This window comes from Bidens hawaiensis, unplaced genomic scaffold (assembly GCF_021521415.1).
Source record: "Bidens hawaiensis isolate Kalapana, Puna unplaced genomic scaffold, B.hawaiensis_p1.1 tig00005637_1, whole genome shotgun sequence".
Lineage (NCBI taxonomy): Eukaryota > Viridiplantae > Streptophyta > Magnoliopsida > Asterales > Asteraceae > Bidens > Bidens hawaiensis.
This window is the reverse complement of record NW_027491366.1, coordinates 1,283,945-1,306,676: the sequence shown is the minus strand read 5'-3', so window position 1 is coordinate 1,306,676 and position 22,732 is coordinate 1,283,945. Positions and strand designations below refer to the sequence as shown.

General features: G+C 38.1%; 2 protein-coding genes and 1 pseudogene across 2 annotated transcripts; 2 read left to right on the top strand and 1 right to left on the bottom strand.

Annotated features, from left to right (window-relative positions):
* On the top strand, positions 1-3,579 carry LOC143630340 (ultraviolet-B receptor UVR8-like). The gene is made up of 10 exons (XM_077099391.1): positions 1-107; positions 204-348; positions 1,193-1,303; positions 1,384-1,444; positions 1,527-1,642; positions 1,738-1,823; positions 1,895-2,096; positions 2,184-2,237; positions 2,971-3,138; positions 3,219-3,579. The coding sequence occupies exons 1-10, from the start codon at positions 64-66 to the stop codon at positions 3,423-3,425; spliced, it is 1,194 nt and encodes a 397-aa protein (XP_076955506.1). The 5' UTR covers positions 1-63; the 3' UTR covers positions 3,426-3,579.
* Positions 3,580-6,560: 2,981 nt separating this feature from the next.
* Positions 6,561-8,596, top strand: LOC143630287 (pentatricopeptide repeat-containing protein At4g17616 pseudogene; annotated as a pseudogene).
* Positions 8,597-11,631: 3,035 nt separating this feature from the next.
* LOC143630286 (RHOMBOID-like protein 9, chloroplastic) lies at positions 11,632-14,305 on the bottom strand. The gene is made up of 6 exons (XM_077099344.1): positions 14,110-14,305; positions 13,659-13,993; positions 13,403-13,568; positions 12,218-12,388; positions 11,982-12,136; positions 11,632-11,905 (listed from the first exon to the last, which is right to left on the bottom strand). The coding sequence occupies exons 2-6, from the start codon at positions 13,985-13,987 to the stop codon at positions 11,683-11,685; spliced, it is 1,044 nt and encodes a 347-aa protein (XP_076955459.1). The 5' UTR covers positions 13,988-13,993; positions 14,110-14,305; the 3' UTR covers positions 11,632-11,682.
* Positions 14,306-22,732: the final 8,427 nt, after the last annotated feature.

Here is a 22,732-nt window from a genome sequence, read left to right as displayed (position 1 = left end):
ACACTCGGCAGCAAAGCACCCACTTCAGTCTTCTTCAGTAAACTCCTTTTCTAAACTCTTCCAATGGCCGTCAATAATAATAATAATAACCAAGCCGTCATCGCCTGGTACGTTTATTATTATAACCTCACTATCGCCGTCACAAACCACCATCAGTCTAACCTTTTATATATATATATATATATATATATATATGTTTTTAGGGGTTCTGGTGAAGATGGACAATTAGGACTTGGAGACAACGAAGAGAAAGAATGGGTTTCTCCGGTTACGTCTCTATCTTCCGTCGCCGTTCGCTCCGTCGTCGCCGGTAGCCGCAACTCTCTCGCCGTTTGCGATGACGGCAAGGTATTATAATAACACTGTGCTAGGCTAGGGTTTATCAAAATATCTTCTTTTATTATTATTACTAGTTACTAATTAGAGCACCTTTAAATCCAGGCTGTCCCAGAGAATTGTTAAAGATAAAAAATTTGGCTCTCATTTAATTATTTAATTTTTAAATGAGCTTATTGGGTTGTGGTTAGGCGAGCAAACGAGCCGAGCCCCTCGTTCAACTTACACAGAGCTCGAGCTCGGCTTGTGGGTAGTTTTTCAAGCTCGAGCTTTATTTATAAATTAATTTTCATATATTTTTTATATTTTATATATTTTTAATTATACTTTATATATAACATAATATATATATACACACACATATATACATATATATACGGTACAAATAAAATTAACGCACTAAACATACAAATTACTAGAGTAATTACAGTTTTGAACTAGAGTATTTATGTTATAAGAAATAAAATAGTGTAATAATAATTACTCTAGTTAAAAAGTTACAATGTAATGATAATTACTCTAATGTTAGCATAATTTCTCTAGTTATTTGTACACTTCTCACGATAAAAGTCATTTGTATTTGATCCAAACCCTACACACACACACACATATATATATATAATTTATATAAATAATAGGCTCGTTTAAGCTGGAAAGCCGGCTCGGGCTTGATAAGTGAAGCCCGGGCTCGTTTATTAAACGGTCTTACTTTTAGGCTCGAGCTCGTTTAAGCTCAGCTCGATCAGCTTTTTCATGAGTCGATCACGTGGAGCTTGGCTCGTTTGCACCCCTAGTTATGTTTTGAAAATTTGAGTATTTTGAAACTTATGTTTATGTTATGTTTTGTGTTTATTAGTTGTTTATGTGGGGATGGAATCAAAAAGGAACTTTGGGGCACCCACCATTAACTAAATTCGAGAATAAGCCGGTTCAGGTTGAAGGTCTCGATGACGTTAAGATTGTTCAGGTAAAACATGATTAATAATCTAGTGGATGTAAACAACTAGAAAGTGGTTTAAGTTTTTGTTTTTATTATTGTTGATTCAGGCGGCTATTGGTGGCTGGCATTGTTTGGCGGTTGATGATCAGGGTCGTGCTTACGCTTGGGGTATGTTTATGTAACAAATAGTAAGAAACTAGTAGATAACATTTGGCGTTATGATTTTTAAGTAATGGTAATGATCTGGTAGGTGGAAACGAGTACGGGCAGTGTGGTGAAGAGCTTGAGAAGAAAGTTGAGTCCGGTAGGATAAGGATGGATATTGTGAGTCCTCAAAGATGTGCACCAAAGCTTTCGGTTCGCCAGGTCTATTATTCATTTTCTTAAAAAAAAAAGTTACTTGCTTTTTTTTTTTATGTATTATGCTTACATTAGTTTTACATTTTGTATGCGCTAATCAGGTAGCTGCTGGCGGCATGCATTCAGTAGTGCTGACACGCGAAGGGCATGTTTGGACATGGGGTCAACCATGGCCTCCGGGAGACATGTACATTGCTAATTTGCTTCAGTTATCATAGTGTGAAGAAATAGACTGAATTTATTGTAATGTTCGCGCAGAAAACAAATCTCGACACCTGTGAGAGTACAAGGTCTTGAGAAGGTTAAGTTGATTGCGGTCGGGGCTTTCCACAATTTGGCTCTTCTTGAAGATGGAAATCTTTGGGGTTGGGGGAATAATGAATATGGGCAGCTTGGAACCGGGGATACCCAGCCCAGATCACAACCCGTTCCTGTTCAAGGATTATCCGGCCTCAAATTGGTTACTTTTTTTACCATCTCAAATAGTTTTATATGAGTCTACAATAGTGAAATTTAAATCAAAGTTTCTAATTCCATGTAATTTCAGGTGGATGTTGCTGCAGGTGGTTGGCATTCTACTGCTTTAACAGATGAAGGCGAGGTATCTTGTAGTCCATTTCTTCAAGAAGCTCGTAATTTCAAAAACGTTACACCTTTTATTTAGGGCTGTAAACGACACGGGCCAGGGTAGGCTCGGGCTCAGCTCATTTGCAAACTGAGCTGGCTTGTTTATCACTTTATCTTAAAAGAGTATGGCCGAGCCGGCTCGTTTATCTTAACAAGCTGAATAGTTGAGCTTGAGTTCGGTTCGTCAAAAGCTCGATCCAGCTTGTGGCTCATCGAGCAAAGTTTTTTTTATATTTAAAGTTTTGTAATTTTTTTATATTTTACACATTGATATATATTAAAACTCTATAATAATATTTGTCACATACACATAATGCAGAATTTGTAAACTACATAATTAATAATTTACTTTAAAATCTGGGTTATAGGTTTCATACTTTTATATATTAAATTTGGGTTTTACTTCTAAATAAGCCATACAAGAATTTTCAATATTCTTTTATTCTTCATTGAAAATGTCACCTTGTTAAATTACAAATTCATATAATATTTAGGCTTTAATTTAAATGAGCCAGCTAACATGCGATCCACGATCCAAACCAACCTTGGCATGGGGTTGGCTCATTACAAACGAACCGATTTCGAGCGAGCTTTTTGAATAGCCCTACTTCTATCAATAGATTTCCACATGTTACTTTTTTTCTACTTCTTTTTTGCTGAAGTTAAGGTCAACAGATATTTGACGACATCACCGTTTTGGTCAACAGGTATACGGGTGGGGTAGAGGAGAACATGGAAGACTTGGATTTGGAGATGACAAAAGCAGTAAAATGGTACCTCAACAAGTCCAGCTTCTAGCTGGGGAAGATATTGTGCAAGTGTCATGTGGTGGAACTCATTCTGTTGCGTTGACTCGTGATGGTCGTATGTTTTCTGTAAGTAAACAACAAAGCCTTTTGACTTTCTTTTAACTTAACAGTTAACACTTTTTAACTTGACCCGTTTGAACTGTTAGTTTGGTCGCGGGGACCATGGAAGATTAGGGTATGGTAGAAAGGTGACAACTGGTCATCCATCAGAAGTGCCTATTAACCTACTGCCGCCAAAAGGTGACGATGGCAGTGAACCAGGACGGTGGTGTGCTAAATATGTGGCGTGTGGTGGCCGGCATACGATTGCAATTGTTGAATGGCGAGCTACTGAGGCGGATGAGTTGATGTGATGGAAGGTTTCATTAGAACAATCTTAATGAGTTGTATTATCTAATATCTATGAAGTTATTTAAGTTGGAAAAGCTTGCTATGAGTTTGTTTCAAGTTTTGTGAGTTGCTTTGTGAAACAAGTGGTTGATGCAATGTAGCTGTCACTTGATTTATTATTTTATAAGTTAATTTTCACTATTCTATATCCTTAACAAATGACTCATGTGGCTTCCTCTTTCCGAAAACGAGTGATTGCTTGGTTTGTTGGAGTGAATTTGCGGATGCGCATAGTGGGAGGATAGAATGAATATTGTGGAGAAAGATTTGGTGTTTTGTAATGGTTTTAGGTTGCCGGAAAGCATGGAGGTTCTCCGGAGAATGATATTGCAGGGACGATAGGACATAGAACAGAACCTCTCTATGGAAGGAAAGATTGTTTTTTTTTAAAGCTAAGGGCGTAACTGAGCCTCGTCTGAGGCCGTTTACGTTTCGAGATTGGTTTATGAATGGTTCTTCAAGCTCGAGCTTAGTTCATATATATACTTATTTTTTTATATAATCTACTTATATTATTCATAATTTAAGTAGGGGGGAGGAGCGGTGAAAGGTTTTTCAAGTTTGAGATTGGTTTACGAACCCTGTTAGATCCGTATAAAACATTACTATAGGGGGTAGGAGGGGTAGAGGCCGACCTAAATTGACATGGGATGAGAGGATTAGACATGATTTGTTAGACCTAAGCCTCTCAGAGGACATGGTTGAGGATATGAATTCTTGGAGACTTAGAATTAAGGCTAAGGATTTTTAGGGAGAAAGGAATACCTTAACGGTTTTTCTTTACCTGATTTTGGTCACACACCATTATTGTTCCAAGTCTTACGCCCCCTTAACCAACTGAGCTACACGGCGGGTACAACAAACATAAATCACAAATTGTCACACACCGTTATGTTCTCTTCTCATATAGTTCTATATGTTATCTATACATGTATTAGTATTATTAATTTTACTACGTGCTATTATCAATTTTATCACTATTGTACTTTGATGCCCCTTATTTTCTACCATACAATGTTATCTTCAGCTGAGGTCTCCCTAGAAGCCACCTCTTTATCCCATCGGATAGAGGTACGGTGTGCCTACATCCCACCCTCCTCAGACCCTACTTATAGCTTTGCTATTGGTGGGATTCCACTGGGTATGATTGATTGATTGACTTATATTATTCATAATTTCATATATTATGATAGTTATCATAAAGTTGTGTATTCAATAACTAGCTTTAGAATCAATGTGATGCACGGGAAACACAAAAAAAAAATACGATTAAACTATAGAAATTAAATGATTAAACTAAAAAAAACCTATATCTTATCAAATTAAAGCTCAAATTATATTTTCAAATGAAATATTCGCACGAATACGTGGTGCATTCTCACACATTTTTTTCATAATCACGAAACACCTAGTGATTTTATAAGTTGTAATTATATTTTTTTAATGACATATCGAATTCTAACAAAAAGATGATAAGATTTTCATTATAAATGACATTCAAAGAGAACATCATATATTTAATTAACATGACTAAAATACACTTTTGTATTACATATTTGAAAAAGATGGATAAGAACTCCATGGATACATGAATATTCATTCATAATTTCTTCTTATTTTTATCTTCTTAAATTATATAAATATCGTTCATTATATTTTACCACTTTCATCTCTTACACTGAAAATGTTTATAAATTGATTTAATAATAATAAAAAAGATTGATATGATTTCATTAAAGATATAAATATTTTTATTATATTGACAAATACCCATAAATTTTTAATCTCTATAATTTAAATAATTAGTTATTTGATAAAATGATGGATTGATATGTTTTGATTATACTAACATAAATAATTTTCATTAAACTTAGGAAAATAGTTTGAGCGGAAAATTTTGGCTAAGAATGAATATTCAAATGATATGTATCCCCAGTTATTATACTTTATTAGAATAAGTAGATGTAAAATAAAAAAAATATTAATAATGGGCTGGTTTGCGAGCTGTTGAGATCGACAAGTGACGCTTGGGATCAGGCTCATTTATTTAACAAACTTGTATTTAGGCTTGAGCTCGTTTAAGTTCTGCTCGATTCAAACTTTTAACGAGCTGATCTCGAGCAACTTGACCTTGTTGCACTCTAGAATGTTTTTAAGCAGGGTGTAAACAATCTAAGTCAAGCCTGATCTTGCATAGGATTGTCTTGATTTTTTATTTACCAAGTTATACGCATTTCTACTAAGTTTTATATACTTTGAGAAAAACCTCAAATAAGCCTAAGCTTAGGTCGAGTTTGTGTGTAGTACCTTAGACTTAGAGCATTCTCATCCTTTTCTCTATCATCAAATCCAAAATTACACTAAAATAACTATATTTTTTCTTTCTCATTCTCAATAAAATAATAATTTTTTATACATTTACTTTTACCGTTTCTCTTTCATTCACTCATACACAACAATTTTCAATACATAATCTTTTTAAATATACAAAAAAATCAATACATTTTTTTCTTAAACTCTCTCACAACACCCTAAACTACTATAAAAATCTCCCTTGCTAAATTTAAATTTGATGGATGAATTATGAATATGGTTAAAAAGGGCCAATACTATGAAATGTGAAACTAATAATAGTTAAAATTCAAAAATACACTTTCTAGTTTGTTCGGTTACTCTCCCACCAAGTTCATGTCCCTTCTCGCCAATCTCTCTTGAATCAAATCAGGTAGCCCGCTTCATGTTTTCTCCGTTGAATTCATAAATTTAATGAGTGATAAAGATTATATCTTTCTTGTATTTGTTACAATTATTCAGAATTTAGAATTTAAGCACACCAGGTGTTCGATGAAATGCCTCAAGAACTATTCATACTTGTATCTCTTTTATGTGTCTTGCTGTTAACTCAACTAACTGTATCTGTTATTTGACCACACATCAATCTCATTATTAGTACTTGTAATCATGAGTACACATATCGTGGGGCTGTCTTCGAGATTTTGATTGCCCAACACGAGTATAAAAAATGGGTCTTATATAATATTTTGATATTAATATTGTTTCAGAATCGGTCGCTTCCTTCTAAAAGGAGGATCATCTAAATGGCATGGTCACTGGTGAAAAGATCAGTTTTTGATCTCTGCTTGACCCATGTTAGCTCACGTCTCGTTTACCTAGCACCGGTATATATACAAACCGACAAGAAGCCCTTAAGTTTTCATCTAAGATATCTTTGCAATAGCGTGGCACCAAGAAGCCTATGTTGGAAAGGATCTTCTCATGACATATTGCTTAAAAACCTTGAAACTTGTTTAAAAAACAATCAGATGGATGAAGCATGGGGAGCTTATACAGATTTCAAGAAACTTTACGATTTACCAGATGACCATTTATTGAGTCGGTTCATAACACAATTATCCTACACGCGTGAGCCCAAATGGCTTCAAAGAGCATGCGATATTATCCTTCTTCTTCCCAAAAAGAAGTCAAACTCACTTCCTTTTGACCAGCTCTACAACCTCTCACTCTCCTTAGCAAGAGCACAAATGCCAGTTCCTGTGTCTATGATTCTTAGGATAATGATTGAGAAAGATAATATCCCACCAGCTAACTTACTGGGCCCTCTCGTTCTTCATATGGTCAAAAAAGAAACAGGTGCATATCTTGCATCGAATATACTAATTCAAATTTGTGATCTTTTTCAGCGTTCAGGTTCTAACCCGTGTAGAATAAAACCCGATACCACGATTTTTAACCTCGTTCTTGATTCTTGCTCGCGTTATAACCTGTCTTTCAAGGGTCAACAGATAATAGAACTGATGTCAAAGATGGGTTTAGTAGGTGATGCAGATACTGTCATAACTATTGCCCGAATCTATGCGGTCAGTGGTCAACGAGACGATTTAAAGAAGTTCAAAAACTGTGTTGACTTGGTGGCAGGTTACATGGGTAATCGTTATTTTCAGTTTTATGATAATCTCATGAGCTTACATTTTAAGTTCAACGATATTGATTCGGTAACCAAACTCATATTTGATATGATCGGTTTAATCGAAACTCAGACGAGCCCACATAATAAGCCTTTCTTAATCCCGCTTGGATCTCCGAATCTCAAAAAAGGTTTAAAATTACAGGTTTTACCACACCATTTGCCCGAAAATTCATTAGTGAAGTTCGAAAACGAAGGTTTTGTGACACATTACAATAAAAGACTTGTTTTTACCAACAAAACCCTAGCAAAGCTCATTGTCGGGTATAAACGAGCGGGTCGGGTCAGTGAGCTGTCAAAAGTTTTAAACCGGATCCAAACGGAAAAGGGGCGGGCTGATGTTATTGATGCATGCATTCATGTCGGTTGGCTGGAAACCGCCCATGATATTATAGACGATATGGAGCAGGCAGGTAATTTACCTAACGCTAATTCATATGCATCATTATTAACTGCTTATCATGAAAGTAACATGCACCGAGAAGCCGACTCACTACTGAAACATATTAGAAAAACGGGTATAATAATATCCAATGATACGTCAGAGCGGGCTGCTTATAAGAACAGATCAGATTTGGTCTCGTGTTTGATCCAAGAAATGAAGAAAGGGGATGTAAGTTGTTCGGTTTACGAGTTTAACTCATCGATTTACTTCTTTATGAAGGCTGAAATGATTAATGATGCTTTGAAGACATATAGAAGTATGCAAAGAATGAATATTTATCCTAATGTGGCTACTTACATGTACATGGTGATGGGGTGTTCGTATTTAGAAATGTATCGTGATGTAACTATATTATGGGGCGATATAAAGAGGAGTTTTGATGATAGGAAGTTGATGATGAGTGTCGATTTGTATGAGGTTTTGGTTTTGAGTTTTTTGAAAGGTGGGTATTTTGAGAGAGTGATGGAGGTTATTAGCTGTATGAAAAAGGATGGAGTTTATGTTGATAAATGGTTGTATAGAAGTGAGTTTTTGAAGCTTCATAAGGATCTTTATAGGAAATTGAAAGCTTCTGATGGTAAAAGCGAGGCTCAGAGCAAAAGGGTTGAACATGTGAAGGCTTTCAGAAAATGGGCTGACATTGATTGAAGTTTGTTAGTTCTTGTTTTGATCTCTTGTTTCTAGAGGGTGTATCGATGTTTATTAGCGGTTTTGATAGTTTTTACAACGCATTGATTTGGGTTATGTTTCATTGAAATGCATGGTATATTTTGCTAGAAGGGGAACGGGTTGAACACAGTGAAAGTCGCTCAAGGCCTTTATTTAATGGTGACGTGGGGGTGCCTTTTTTTAAAAAGATGTTTGAGGGAGATGGCATAAAACATGGTAACATGTTACTGGAACCAAACACCAAAGTGTACAGCGACTATTATTATATGTATTTTAGATGTATTGTTATTCGATTTGGGTGATATTCTTCTGTGTCTGGCATTATAGTTATACTCGTGTATTTTAAATATATCCATTTATGTTCTTTGTGGTGTATTTGGTGTTTTAGCTGTAGCATCAATGTGTTTTCTGTATGGAATACAATTAATTAGTTTTAAAAGTTACAAGTGCTTTGTTGCAAATATAAGCATTTTGGTCTTCTCTTTTTATAGATTACAAGCACCGGCAAAGCTGAGTTAAACACAAAGAGAGAAATTATTAACCGGGAAAGAAATTGTCATCAGGTACATTATGTGATAAAGTAACAAGCTATAATTATATTTATTGAGGTTTCGCGCACGTTTTGTTAACAGCAAACTACAGCATACGAGCTAAATGCTTTATCAGCACAATGGAAGGAACTCTGTGAGAAGAACATTTCAGTTGAAGCTGCATGTGTCCAACTTGGAAACCGTCTTCATCATCATCGTACTCGGTGATTCCCACCAGTGCAAATCTATGGTAGGGTTTGAGGAGGGTAAGACGGAGACACCTTACCTCTACCTTGAAGGAATAGAGAGGCTGCTTCCGGTGAGATCCTCGGCTCGATAATAGTTTTGCATCAAGCCTTGACATAAGACACATAACACTCAACCATCGGGACACCGGCTGATTGGTGCATGTACCCTTGTCTTTCAGCTACCAACGCCACCACATGATGCATGATTAACAACAATTAACGAAACAAAGTTAACAAATCGAATGAAGTGTTTGTATGGGACTAAGCTGATATAAACATGTTATACAAAACCCAATCTTTACACAAAATGCTAAAAACTTTTCGTACAAGATTCAAATTACCACATTTTGCATAAATGCCTACAAACGAATGAGCCGAGTCGAAGCCTGGCATGAATAAATGTTAAATTAAGAATCGTTTCACAAGTGATAATTACACCACGGTTTAGAACACGAACTGCAGCAACTATTTATTGCTGCTGATCAACCAGAACCAAAACTAAAGCAAATTCCTTTGATCTTCAAGCTAAAAAACAAAACACCAATACAAGGGTATACATATATACCCCACGGTTCTCAATCCTACTCTATATCAATACATAATTTGACTCAAAAACAAATAGCACGGTATTTGGGTGAGCTTCTAAAACTTGCTTATTGGCTATTTATTTGTTGAAAATCAAAAGGTGTTTGGTAAAACAACTACAAAAGCTTCAAAATGAAGCCTTTCAAAAGTTGTTTTTGTTTTTCAATAAACAAAAAAAAAACAAAATTATAAGCTCACCCAAACCCTAAATAGATAAGACTAAGGTTGTGTTTGTTTTTGCTTATAAGGTCTACAAGGAGCTTATGTCTGCGAGCGCGCAGACATAAGCTCTTGAAGACTGTTTGTTTTTTTAGAAAAAAAAACTCTGAAAACTGCTTTTATGGTCTTAAAAAGTAAGCTTATATCACCATCTTCACACTTCTTAACATCATACCAACGCCGTGACCCAATGTCCAACACCACCACCACCACCCACCGTCTGACACCACCACCACCATCCACCGTCCGCCGCCGCCACCACCCACCACCACCCATCGTCCGCCGCCACCACCACCCACCACCACCACCCACCATCCGCCACCACCACCGTCAACCACCCACCACCACCGCCGTCCATCACCACCACCACCCCCGTCGGCCACAACCACCCGCCACCGCCACCACCCACCGTCCGCCGCCACAACCATCCACCACACCACTATCTTTCATCACCACCACCACCCATTGTCGGCCACCATCACCGTCCACCACCCACCACCACAACCGTCCATCACCACCACCCACCGTTCACCGCCTACCACAATCGTCTACCACCACCCACTTCCATAGTTCGTACACCACTACCAATTATTTTAGCAGTCTACAAACGTTAAATGACATTTATCTACTTAATATATATGATAGGTAACTAATTTTCAGCTTATGCAAACGATATCCAGTTTATAAAACAAACAGTATTATATTTTCAGATTGCAGACTTGAGACCACATCTTCAGTTGTAGACATTAAATCAGATGAAACAAGATTGCAGACAATTTTAACTTATCAAATTAAATAATAAACTAATTATTATTTAAAATTAATCTCCTCCAAGCCACCCCATGAGATTTTACCGAACCGCCTTCATGAAGTAATATCGCACGTTTAATTAAAAAAGAAAAGGGCCAAACTTGATAAGATTTTTGTATCTGCAAGTCAACTATGAATCATGAAATAGATTCAGACCTTAGACTGTCATATTTGCCCAAATCCAAAACATAAACACAGTCGACTTCAAAATCCTAAACCTAGTCAGTTTCAAAATTGCAACAAATCAATTTCAAAAGAAAGAATCTGCAACATCAAACATAATTTATTAATCATGGAGGAAACTGAACAAGTTTTCTGTATTTGCAAACCCTCAAATCACTTGACGGTTGATTATATCAGGTATTCAGATATACACCTGCAACAACAATAATAAGATGGTATAGGGTATACACATTTATTAAAACTAAGGTTACAGACATGCGCTATATGATATGTTGCAACTTAAAGCATAGGGTACAAGTGATTAAAGCACAAAAAGCCTTGAAATTTTATAGGTTGCTTACACCGTTAACCTCAGCCTCCATCCTCTCTGATGGAGGCGTTTGTGGATGAGAGATAGGATAAAGAAACTCATCCTCATCCGCATGTAATTTCCTTAGATCATGGTCGCTCGACTCAATGCATGTAAAAACACACACCACACCACACACTGGTGACACCTTCAAACACACCTATAGTACACATATACCATTCTTTTCGGTGTTAATATTACACAAGAGTGTCTACAGCTAGTGAACCCATCGGTGGTTCAAATACAAGAAGCAAAGAACTCAAAACCACAACAAAAATGGAGAAAAATACAAGTGATTTACAAGGATCCACATTTCTCCCAATCAGTGTCATTCCATTTTCTTCTCCACTTCCTGGTTGTAACGCGGGACATGTAAAGAACCCATAAGCTATGCCAGTAAAAACTGATACAAAATGTGTCCTGCAACAATATTCAATCCATTTAATAGGTATCTAGCCAATTCTGTTTATTTAAAAAACAAATACTATTTACTAACCAGTCATCAATTGGACCAAAAGTGGATAAAACAAAACCAAGACCAGTAGCAACAACCGCCTTCTGATACATGCTTACAAAACCATCTTTATTCATGGAATCCTTGTTTTGATAGTGATATATAAGCCAAGCTCCAATTATACCAAACGCGGGACCCTAAAAGTTTTATATTTATAGCTCATTTAGAAACTAAGTGGAAGTTTAAACATGATTGATATATGAATTCTTGTTGCTTACTGATCCACCAACAGTTGGATAAGGGGTGTGGAGAAAACTGGTGAAGTTGCCTGAGAGTCCACCGAGTACGTATATCAAGAAAAAGGTGAACGGGCCATAGGCTCGGCATACTTGAGGACCAAATGTCAGCAGAATCCAACAACCGAGCCCGATGTGAAGCATCCCTGTGTGCTGCAAAAAGATAATTACTTTTAGGGCAAATACAGTAAAAAACCAACATACTTCTTGTTTTTTCTCATTAAAGTCCTTTGAGTATTTCTTATGTAGAATGTAATTTCAAACCAATTATATATGAATGTTTTAACCTAACGGGCTAAAATATAAAAATTGGCTTGACATAAAAGAATCTAAAACGCTCAAATGTATGTTTAATCCATAAAACTACCTGAATTGTTATACTTGTTAAATTTGTTAATTGAGACATTTTCTTAATCATACTTGACAAACTATAAAAACTAAAAAGTTAAAAAATTTTCAACGACAAGTATTTTAGTCAACCTAACCTGCTTCCACACGTTCAAAAATTTAACCATTTTGACTAGGTGTCTCAATCGTGTTGGGATGGCGGGTTGAATTCTACAACTTTAACCCAACCCATGTACTTATTCGTGTTGGGTTCTAGGTTGACCAGTTTTGTGTTCATCTATAAACATGAGTAATACCTAGTTACTTGGTAACAATTTCTTTTAGTTTGTTAAACTTGTAACAATTTAAACAATTAATTACTCTGCCCCAGATGAAACAATTTTGCACTGGTGTTCTTTTAATTATTCTTTTATTCCCAATTAACAAACTAGGGTTTATATATTTACATCGATATCAGAAGAAACGAATGGAAAAGATTGGAGAATACTAACACTTTTATCTTAAATTTTATTACTTTTCAAAACGTTTTTAAAAAGTGCTTTAAAATGAGTTAACAAGTCAACCCACTTATTAAACGGGTCATATTCAGGTTGACCCATTTTTTAAATGGGTTGTGTTGGGGTTAACCTGTTTACTAAACATGTTTTTTCGTGTCGTGTTCGGGTCACGTCAGGAATTGCTGCCCCTAGTTTTGACCCGCAACCCAACTCGTCCATTTTCCACTTCTAACCTTAAGGTTTTTCCAAGTTGATATAGATTATAGAACAGAAAACTTTGAACTACTCTAGAATGGCACGAACCCAGTCGTCAATCTTGTACCAGAAACATCGGTGTGAGTAGCCGCCACCATTCTCCATATACGATCAAATGATTAATCTTTGCTCCATACAACGCCGGAAGTGAGAACAGATCCAAATCCGAGTTCTTAACCGGGCTTGCAATTTCAAACAGATAAACCGCAATGTTTAGCGAAGCGATTCCGCCTCTGCAACAACAAATCACCAATTAATGAACACATAAGCACACAAACAATCTTTAAAAAAAACAACAATAACTTAAAAGTTGCATGCTTTACATTAAATAGAGACCACAAGTTTCATCATAATCACTCTTCACACCACCTTGATCATCTCTAGTAGCCGATGAGACAAGATTCTTGTTTAATGACTTTGCAGAATATTGGTCTGTATTCTCTTTAAATTTGCCAAAATAAGAATCTAGTGATTGTAAATGCTTGTCTCTAGAACTAGACTTTAATGCAAACTTTGATGATTTATTATCCTTCTCAGATGAATTGACAGAGATTGATCTTAACAAGTTTGCACATTTGAGCATGCTTTTGCATGGTCTCACCAAAGTTTGGTCTTTGTAACATGTTTTGAAGCATATTGGAGCCACAGTCATGTTACCCTGAAAAGAATACATATTTGCATGGGAAAATAATAAGTAAATCTTATTCAGGCATTTTAACAAACATTTGGTGGGCACCCAAATAAAACAAAAAGAAAGTGCTGTTTCTTGTGTACCCGATTGAAGACGAAAGATGGGTGTTATTAAATGTGGAGAAAGAAGACAATTGGGTTAAATATGAGCTTCCATTAATGGGGATTTCGTGGGTTTAAAGGATGGTTTCCATTAATGGAGGTGTACTGAGTATTTAAAAGCGTTAATGACGGAAGTGACATTGAACAGGAACAAAATTAAGGATTGAAGCTTGTCGGTTGTGTGTCCATTGAGCGGTTGCCACGTAGGCATAGCATTCAATCTCCACCATTAGGCTGAGGGGTGTGAGGGGCTTTAATGGGGGCTTTAGTGGGGGCTCCAACCAATAATATTATGACGTGTGGCAGAGAGAGAAATTGGATAAGGGGGTTGTTGGAGCCCCCGTTGGAGCCCTGGCCCCTGGTGTTGAGGGGCTCCAACAGGGGCTCCAGCGAAATTTTTTTTTTATTTTTTTATAAATATATTCAAACAACGTATTATTAAAAAAACTCATAAATTATTAAAAAAACACACATTAATAAAAAAACACATTAATATATAAAATTCAAATTACAAAAAAAAACATACTAAAAATTAAACAAACAATAATACTTAATAATAACACTAATCTAATACAAGATCATCGGGTCGCCTCGCCCACAAATGTTCAACCAACTCATGTCGAAGATTCCCGTGTATCTCACGGCTCTTGATATTTGCTATGTTATGAAGTCTTTGTTAATCACTGATTGTGGACGGTTGTGGCGGAATGTCACCTTGGTAGTTTTGGCAGATAGCTTTGCCCTCGTCTTCTAACGTCATGTTGTGTAGGATCAGACACGTGTAGACGACGTCCATTATCCTCTCCCGAGTCCAATAACTTATTGGGTTCGCCAGTACATAATATTGTTTTTTCAGAGCTCCAAAAGCTCTTTCAATATCTTTTCTAGCAGACTTTTGCTTCTTCGTAAAATACTTTCGTTTGTCGGCGATTGGATCTGTAAAAGCTTGAACTAACAAAGCCCATTCGTTGTAAATACCATCGACCAGATAGTACCCGTACTTGAAGAGTTCTCCATTTGCAACAAAAGATTGAGGTGGCTCAACCCCGTCGATAAGGTCGTTGATCAAATGTGACTGATCGATAACATTAAGGTCGTTATCTGACCCAACAACACCAAAAAAAACATGCCAAAACCAAAGATCTTGTGACACCGCCGCCTCAAGTATAAGGGTCGGCCCTTCATGATCACCACGGTGGAACTGACCTCGCCAGGCCGTTGGACACATAGCCCATCCAACATGCGTACAATCGATGCTACCTAGCATCCCAGGAAAACCATGTTTTTCTGCGTGCACCTCATATATGCGTTGGATGTCATACATTGTAGGTTTACGCAGATATCTCCGAGAGTAAATCGATATGACTCCTACGTATATAAAATAATCTATAAACATATAATATATATTACAAAATGTAATAAATATTTAATAAAAACTAAAATTAATGTTTTTTACCTTGGCAGAAAAAATGAAGGGATTCACGTGCAACCCTTTTCGACATCTGTAAATACTCATCCAAAGCGTCCGACGAGATGCCGTACGCTAATTGACGGATAGCAGCCTTGCATTTTTGAAGAGAGGTAAAACCGGGGAGACCCCTAGCATCCTCCCTTTGTTGAAAAAAGGGATACCGTGCCTCTAAATCACTTGCTATACGCATGAACAATTGTCTGCTCATTCGGAAACGAGTTCGAAAATCCGACTCCTCGTATACCGGTTGAGGGCTAAAATAATGCCTAATCAAAGTATCGTTAGCACCCGATCGATCACGATCACAAGCTGGTGCTCTAACTCTCGGGACTCGAGGTTGATGGGCTTGATTTTGCAAGAGATCCACCACGGTTGCGGTCAAAACTCCCCCTACATGAAGAAGCAAATCATCCTCTTCGGAGGAGTCGGAATCAGACGAGTACCACGACATTTTTTTTGTGTTAGTTTTGAGAGGATTTTAGGAGGAAATGTGTATAATTGTGAAATGAAGTATATTTTATAAAGGTATATATTTATAGTTTAAGAAAATATTTTTTTTTAATTTAATCAAAACCATCAACGGCTCTTTTCCGACTTCCTATGCAACTTTACTCTCTCTTCTCCCGCTAACCCCATCACGCCTGCATGTTTTTTCGCGCTAGCACCCCGTTAGCGCCCCCGCTAGTGCCCCGGTGGTGTGGTGTTAGCGCCTGGGGGCGCGAGCGGAGGGGCTCTAGCGCCCCCGTTGAAGCCCCACACCCCTCAGCCTTAGTTGTGATTCTTGTGGGTCAATGCAGCCATTGTTGCTGATTAGACTCGACTGCGAAGTGTTGACAATGTAGTTATGTCTGTACGTATTTGGTATTATCTCTGACATTGTGTTTCCGAGTCTCATTTAACGAGGGGAGAGAAAAGAAAGAGAGGAAAATATAAAAAAAAAATCATGTTCCAGAGATTTTTTAAGAAATGAAGGGGAGGGGAAATGAGGGAAAAGACTAGAAAATTTAAACATATTATCATCCACACAAATTGAAGAGATTATGAGAGAAAATATATGTGTCTAATTATAACTTCTATTAATTCCTAAATTGATATTTTTCTATTATTCTTTATTTATAAAAAAAAAATATTTTTCCAGTTATTTTCTATTATTCGAATCAAACTCGGATATCCGATATTATGATAGTAGCAAAAATTCTATAGATACGAGCTTAAATGAGAGGTAGAGGAGTGACAATTAGTATTAAAGACCTGCCATTTCACTAATTGATTTTGGGCTAGTCGGCTAATTAATCGGTCAATGGTCAAATCCGGCCATAATCGACGGTTTCTTGCGAGATTCCGATCAAAATCAGTGGTTTTCGGCGAGATTCCAGCAAAAACCAGGGTTTCCAACGAGATTCTTGCCACTTTACAGCCAAAAATATGTTTGTATATGTATAAAAATGAAAATTACATATAAAAATGTGTGTGTACATATAATACTGAAAAATATACTTTAAATTCTTATCCGATTAATCTCGATTAATTGCTACTCCCCACCCCACCGCCTGACTAACAATTTTTACAACAATGTATACAACCAAGTTCAAGTATTAAAAATAGATTGACATATAGACAAGATGTGGCACATCATGTTCATGTAGGTTGGTGCAAGTTGAGGGCATGTACAAAAGTATTGTATGATAAACGGTTTTTAAGAAGATTAAAGGAGAAATTTTCTTGTGTTGCGGTTTGATATTCTATATTATATGGAACTGATTGTTAAGTCATCAAGAAAATACGAGCGTGAAAGTTAGAGGTAGCAAAGATGATTATGTTGGGGTGAATGTGCGGGCACACAAGGACATGCCAAATAAAAATTAAGTTTTACTGGAGAAACTGGGGGTGACATGTATTATGAATAAGATAAGAGGTGGGATATTGAGATAATTTGGGCACGTGAAAAAAAGACAAATTACGGCTCAAGGACTATAAAAACTCTCACAATAGAAGGGGGCGTAGAGTAGAGCCATAGAGGCGTACCCAAAATGACATTGGATGAATGGACTAGGTAGTATTATACTAGACTTGCACGTACCGAGAACATTATTAGCGATATGTGTTCTTGAAGGCAACAGACCAAGATTATGGACATTTAAAGCTATGTATAGATTCATCTTAAGTTGTATTTAGTCCTTGGTCTTAAATCTAGTTTTACCTTAACCTTAACTTTGTCTTAATATTTTTCTTGGCATGTTTTCAAAGGGGTTAGTGTTACTGTAACATCCTAAAATTTATAATGTTGAATAAAGAAAGTTATGTTTAGTAATTTCACGTTTTAGTTATTTAATGTCGAGTAAGGAACGGGTCTTGGGCTTAGTTATTTTATGAACTCGGCCTGTCTCGACCCGTAGGAAGCCAACCCGAGCCTAACCAAACCCGTAGTATATAAACGAAAGTTCTTGACACTTCCACCATTTTCACCATCTTCCTTCACTTACACCCACCCAAACACTCTCATTTCTAGAGAGAGAAGCTAGAGAGAGAAAGTTCTCAAATCACAAATCCGAGTCCACAATCTTGTTCCTAATCGTTTTTGGTAAGTCCCCCTCGAAAATCATCCGTTTTCATAACCATTTTCGACCTCAAATCGAGCAAAAACTCCCATTTTCGTAACTTGAGTTTTCGGGTCAAAAACCGCCTTGTTTTGGTGTCAAAATACAAGCTTTTGTGTTTAAAAGTACTAGGGATCGATAGCCCTTTCAATCCCGAGCATTTCCATGTCAAAAACTTCGATTTTGGGTCAAAAATCTGGAAAATCTGGAAAACCCGTGGGTTTCTCCGTCGCCCAGCATGAAGGAGTCGAATCAGACTCATTCGATCGAACCAGTCGATCGAATCAGTCCATTCGATCGAATGCGTAGATCGAACAAGTCCAGTCGACCGAATAGGGAAGCAACCGAATGGTCTCCAACTCATTCGATCGAATGAGTTTTGTATTCGATCGAATGAGTGTTGTATTCGATCGAACGTGTTCCTGTTTGATCGAACGTGTTGTATTCGATCGAACGTGTTCCTGTTTGATCGAACGTGTTCCTATTCGATCGAACGTGTTCCTGTTTGATCGAACGTGTTCCTATTCGATCGAACGTGATGTATTCGATCGAACGTGTTCCTATTCGATCGAACGTGTTCCTATTCGATCGAACGTGTTCCTATTCGATCGAATCAAGCCAGAACCAAGCTGTTTCCAAGTTCGCCTAAGGTTTAACTTCGCCTGAAGTGAAGTTCGTTTATAAAATAAATTAAAAACCTAATGGAAAATGTGTTAAGGCAGTTATCGAAAATAAAATTTTTCCAAGCTGACCTGGCAGCTTAACCCCAGCCAGGGGCTCTGCCCCTTGGACCCCGCTAGGGGCTGCCGCCCCTAGAACCCCGCTACCAGGGGCGCTGCCCCCGGACCCCCGTTCGTTGTGGGTCATATAAAGATAGAAACGCAACATAAGTAGTAGTAGCTAATTGATACGTGTAAATATTATACAGTTAGCCGTGCGCAGCTCAAGAGGGGAATAACTATTAACGGAGAGCGTAACAGTATTCAGGTGAGTTTCTAGCCCCATTTATGTGTTATGTTTTCGGGGCTGTGTGCATACTCGATGTGTTGTTAATACATTTATCCTAAGTGATAAGTGTATGCCATATGTGATATATGTGATGGATATGAATGGTTGCTTGTCGGTACGCGAACGATCTTCGGATATTGCGCGTACTGTCAGGTCAAAAATAAAGGTACGAATATTATACATCGAAGATGTATGAACATTACAATTGAATACTTGTCGGGGCGTGAACGATCTTCGGATATTGCACGTATCGACAAGAGGTATGGTTGTTAAATGAATGATGTAAAGAACGCCTAGGGTGTTCTTATGCTATGATGTAATTATTGTATATGTGAAGTAGGTGTATGCAGTTACACGAATGGTATGTGAGTTCTACGTTCGACATAGTAAGTTAGGATGGCAAATCCCTCTAGCTTTTGTCGGACATAGACTCGGCTGGTGATGGCGTAGTTAAGGACTGCGGGCCTTATACGTAAAGTAGATGATAGATGTAAGCGTAGTTAAGGACTGCGGGCCTTATACGTAAAGTAGATGATAGACGTAAACGTAGATAGGGACGGTGGGCCTTATACGCGTTACAGATAATAGACGACAACGTAGTTAAGGACTGCGGACCTTATACGTATTATAGATAGGCATCAGCATAGGAAAGGACTGTGGACCTTATACGTGCTGTAGTTGTATTGTGGAAGCATAGGGGAGGACTGCGGACCTCGTACGTGCTATGGTTTAGGTTGCAACATAGGGGAGGACTGTGGACCTTGTACGTGTTGTGGATGTAGGATGGTATAGGGAAGGACTGCGGACCTTGCACGTACCATAAAGGGTGAACATAGGTAAGGACCGCGGACCTTTTACGTGTTCACGACCTTGAGTACAGGTATAGACGGCGGACTATGAACGTACTCACGGTAGACTGAGGTTAGTGGTTATAAATATGTGTGTATGTATGGTAGTAAGTGTGTGTATGTAGAACAGAAGGGTAACTAGTGAAGTATGGATATGTATCTACGGATATGTATGTATGTGTATATATTGTATGGCGTTCGATTAACTAGAACTCACTCAGCGTAGCTGACTTTTAGTATGCACGCAGGTGAGCTGATTACAGAGTTAGCATGAGGACGACACACGGCATGGATTGAACGGCTGGCATCTGAAGAAAGAAGTAAAGATGTTTTAAATATAAAGTTTTGTGTTATGGTATCAAAGAAAAGGTTTAACGTTTTGTAACAAATGATTGATGTTTTATATTCCGCGAAAAGTTTTTAATAAACTCTGATTGAAGAACTGTGTTTATGAGTAAATCCGACGCTAAAGTAGGGCTACCGGGTTCGGGGCCTTACAAGTTGGTATCAGAGCATAAGTTCGAGAGATTTAAGCATCCTACATGCTTAGACTCGAACAGAAAATGGGATTTAAGTAAGAAAGGAAAGAAGATGCCAGTTCAAGAATGCCATGTGTCGCTCAAGCAAGATCAGTAAAGGTAAAGTGTATGATTAAATGATATATGATAATGAGAAAAGAAAGATATGTGAACGTCAGGGATAGGAATAATTGATTGTTTGATTTGACAAAACTGCTTAAGTAGAACCAGCACAAATAGACTCATAAAGGGAAGTGTATAGGACACGGAAAGTAACGTGATCAGCTAATCACAACTGGCCACTGTTATTACCTGTTAGCCTTACTATCCTTGTACTAAATAGTTCCTTGAGTGATGATGTTTGTGTTTTTCCCTTTTAGAATACGGATGGCTGGAGCTGGAGAATTTGTGGGAACTGGGGGTCGCACAGGACGTCGTGGCAGGCCTCGTCTTGTCCGGCAACCCTCGGTAGAAGAAGCTTCCCACACCGAAGATGAAGGAAGCGCAGCTGGAGGAGACCAGAACAACAATGAAGAAGTTCAACTTAGCCCTGCAGTTCAAGCAGCCATTGTTCAAGCTGTAGTTGCTGCTGTGAAGAACCTGAATCCCGAAGGATCTGCTGGAAGCCGTGAGCGAACTGCTGAAGGGGCAGGGGGTGATGGTAAGGAGGTTGGGGAAGGAGAAAGAGGGGCCTCGAGCGAGGATAAGTCTGTGAAAGTCGATGATAGGAGAAGAGGACAAGGTGGGTGCAGCTATAAGTCCTTCAAAGGATGCGACCCGCCGAAGCTGACTGGGTTGGGAGACGCAATCGCTACTCTCCAATGGATAACCACTATGGACAAGGTTATCCGCATTAGCGAATGCCGTCCCGACCAAGCTGTGGGTTATGCTACTCAGTCATTTGTGGAAGAAGCTATGTATTGGTGGGAAAGTGTGGAGCAGAGAAAGACTAGGGATGAGATCAAGGCGTTGAGATGGGACGATCTGAAAGAGTTGGTGATGAAGAAGTTCTGTGCAGATGCAGAGGTTGAAAGGACGGAGATGAAGTTCCTGAATTTGAAGGCCGGTATGATGACGCATCGTGAGTATACTACTGAATTCAGCCGACTATCTAGATTGGTGCCTGATATGGTTGACACTGAGGTCAAAAGAATCAAATGTTATGTGAGGGGATTGCCACAAAAAGTCCGCATGTTGGTCAGGGCAAATAAACCTGCTACTTTTGACTCTGCTGTTGAACTTGCAGAAGTGGTTTATGCTGACCTGGCTGAGGACGATGTGGTGGTGGGGGAAAAGAAGGAGAAGAAATGGGCTACCTCTGCTAAGCGGTCTGGCGAGATGGTGACAACAACTGATGAGAGGAAGGCCAAGGTTGGGAACAAGGATGCATGTAAGACGTGTGGGCAAGTACACCTGGGAGAATGCAAGACTGGGACAGACAGGTGCTATCGGTGTGGAAAGAGTGGGCATTATTCTCGAGAATGCCCTGATCGTCCAAAGTGCTTCAAATGCGGAAAAGCTGACCACATGGCTAGGGATTGCAAGGAATCAGGGGCGGTAGGTGCGAAAGGATGAAGACTTTGGGAAACTGCAGAGAGGAACACCTGATGAAGGAATAATTGCTCATGCAATGGTTTTATTAAATTACATTTGCTTAAGAACTTGTTTTGTGTTAAGGTCTAAAACTTATGTTTATCTGTGGCGTGTAATTATTTTGAGTTTGGTTAAGAATGATTATTATGTTATGGTGAAATGTTGTTTTAGACAATAATGTTAAAAGTACTAATCGAAACCCTTAGAAGGATGAGATGAGTCTTGGTGCATCGAGGGTCTCATGGACAAGCTACCTTAAATAGCTAAAACACATGACCACCATTCGATGGCTGTAAAGTCGGAAGTAGGAAGGGTAACTCAGAAAGCGAAGGCATTTCTATAAAACGTGTAAATGTAAGAAGTTTTCCTTTTTAGGGAATAAGTTAGGTTTCGGGGACGAAACCTCTTTAAGGAGGGAAGACTTGTAACATCCTAAAATTTATAATGTTGAATAAAGAAAGTTATGTTTAGTAATTTCACGTTTTAGTTATTTAATGTCGAGTAAGGAACGGGTCTTGGGCTTAGTTATTTTATGAACTCGGCCTGTCTCGACCCGTAGGAAGCCAACCC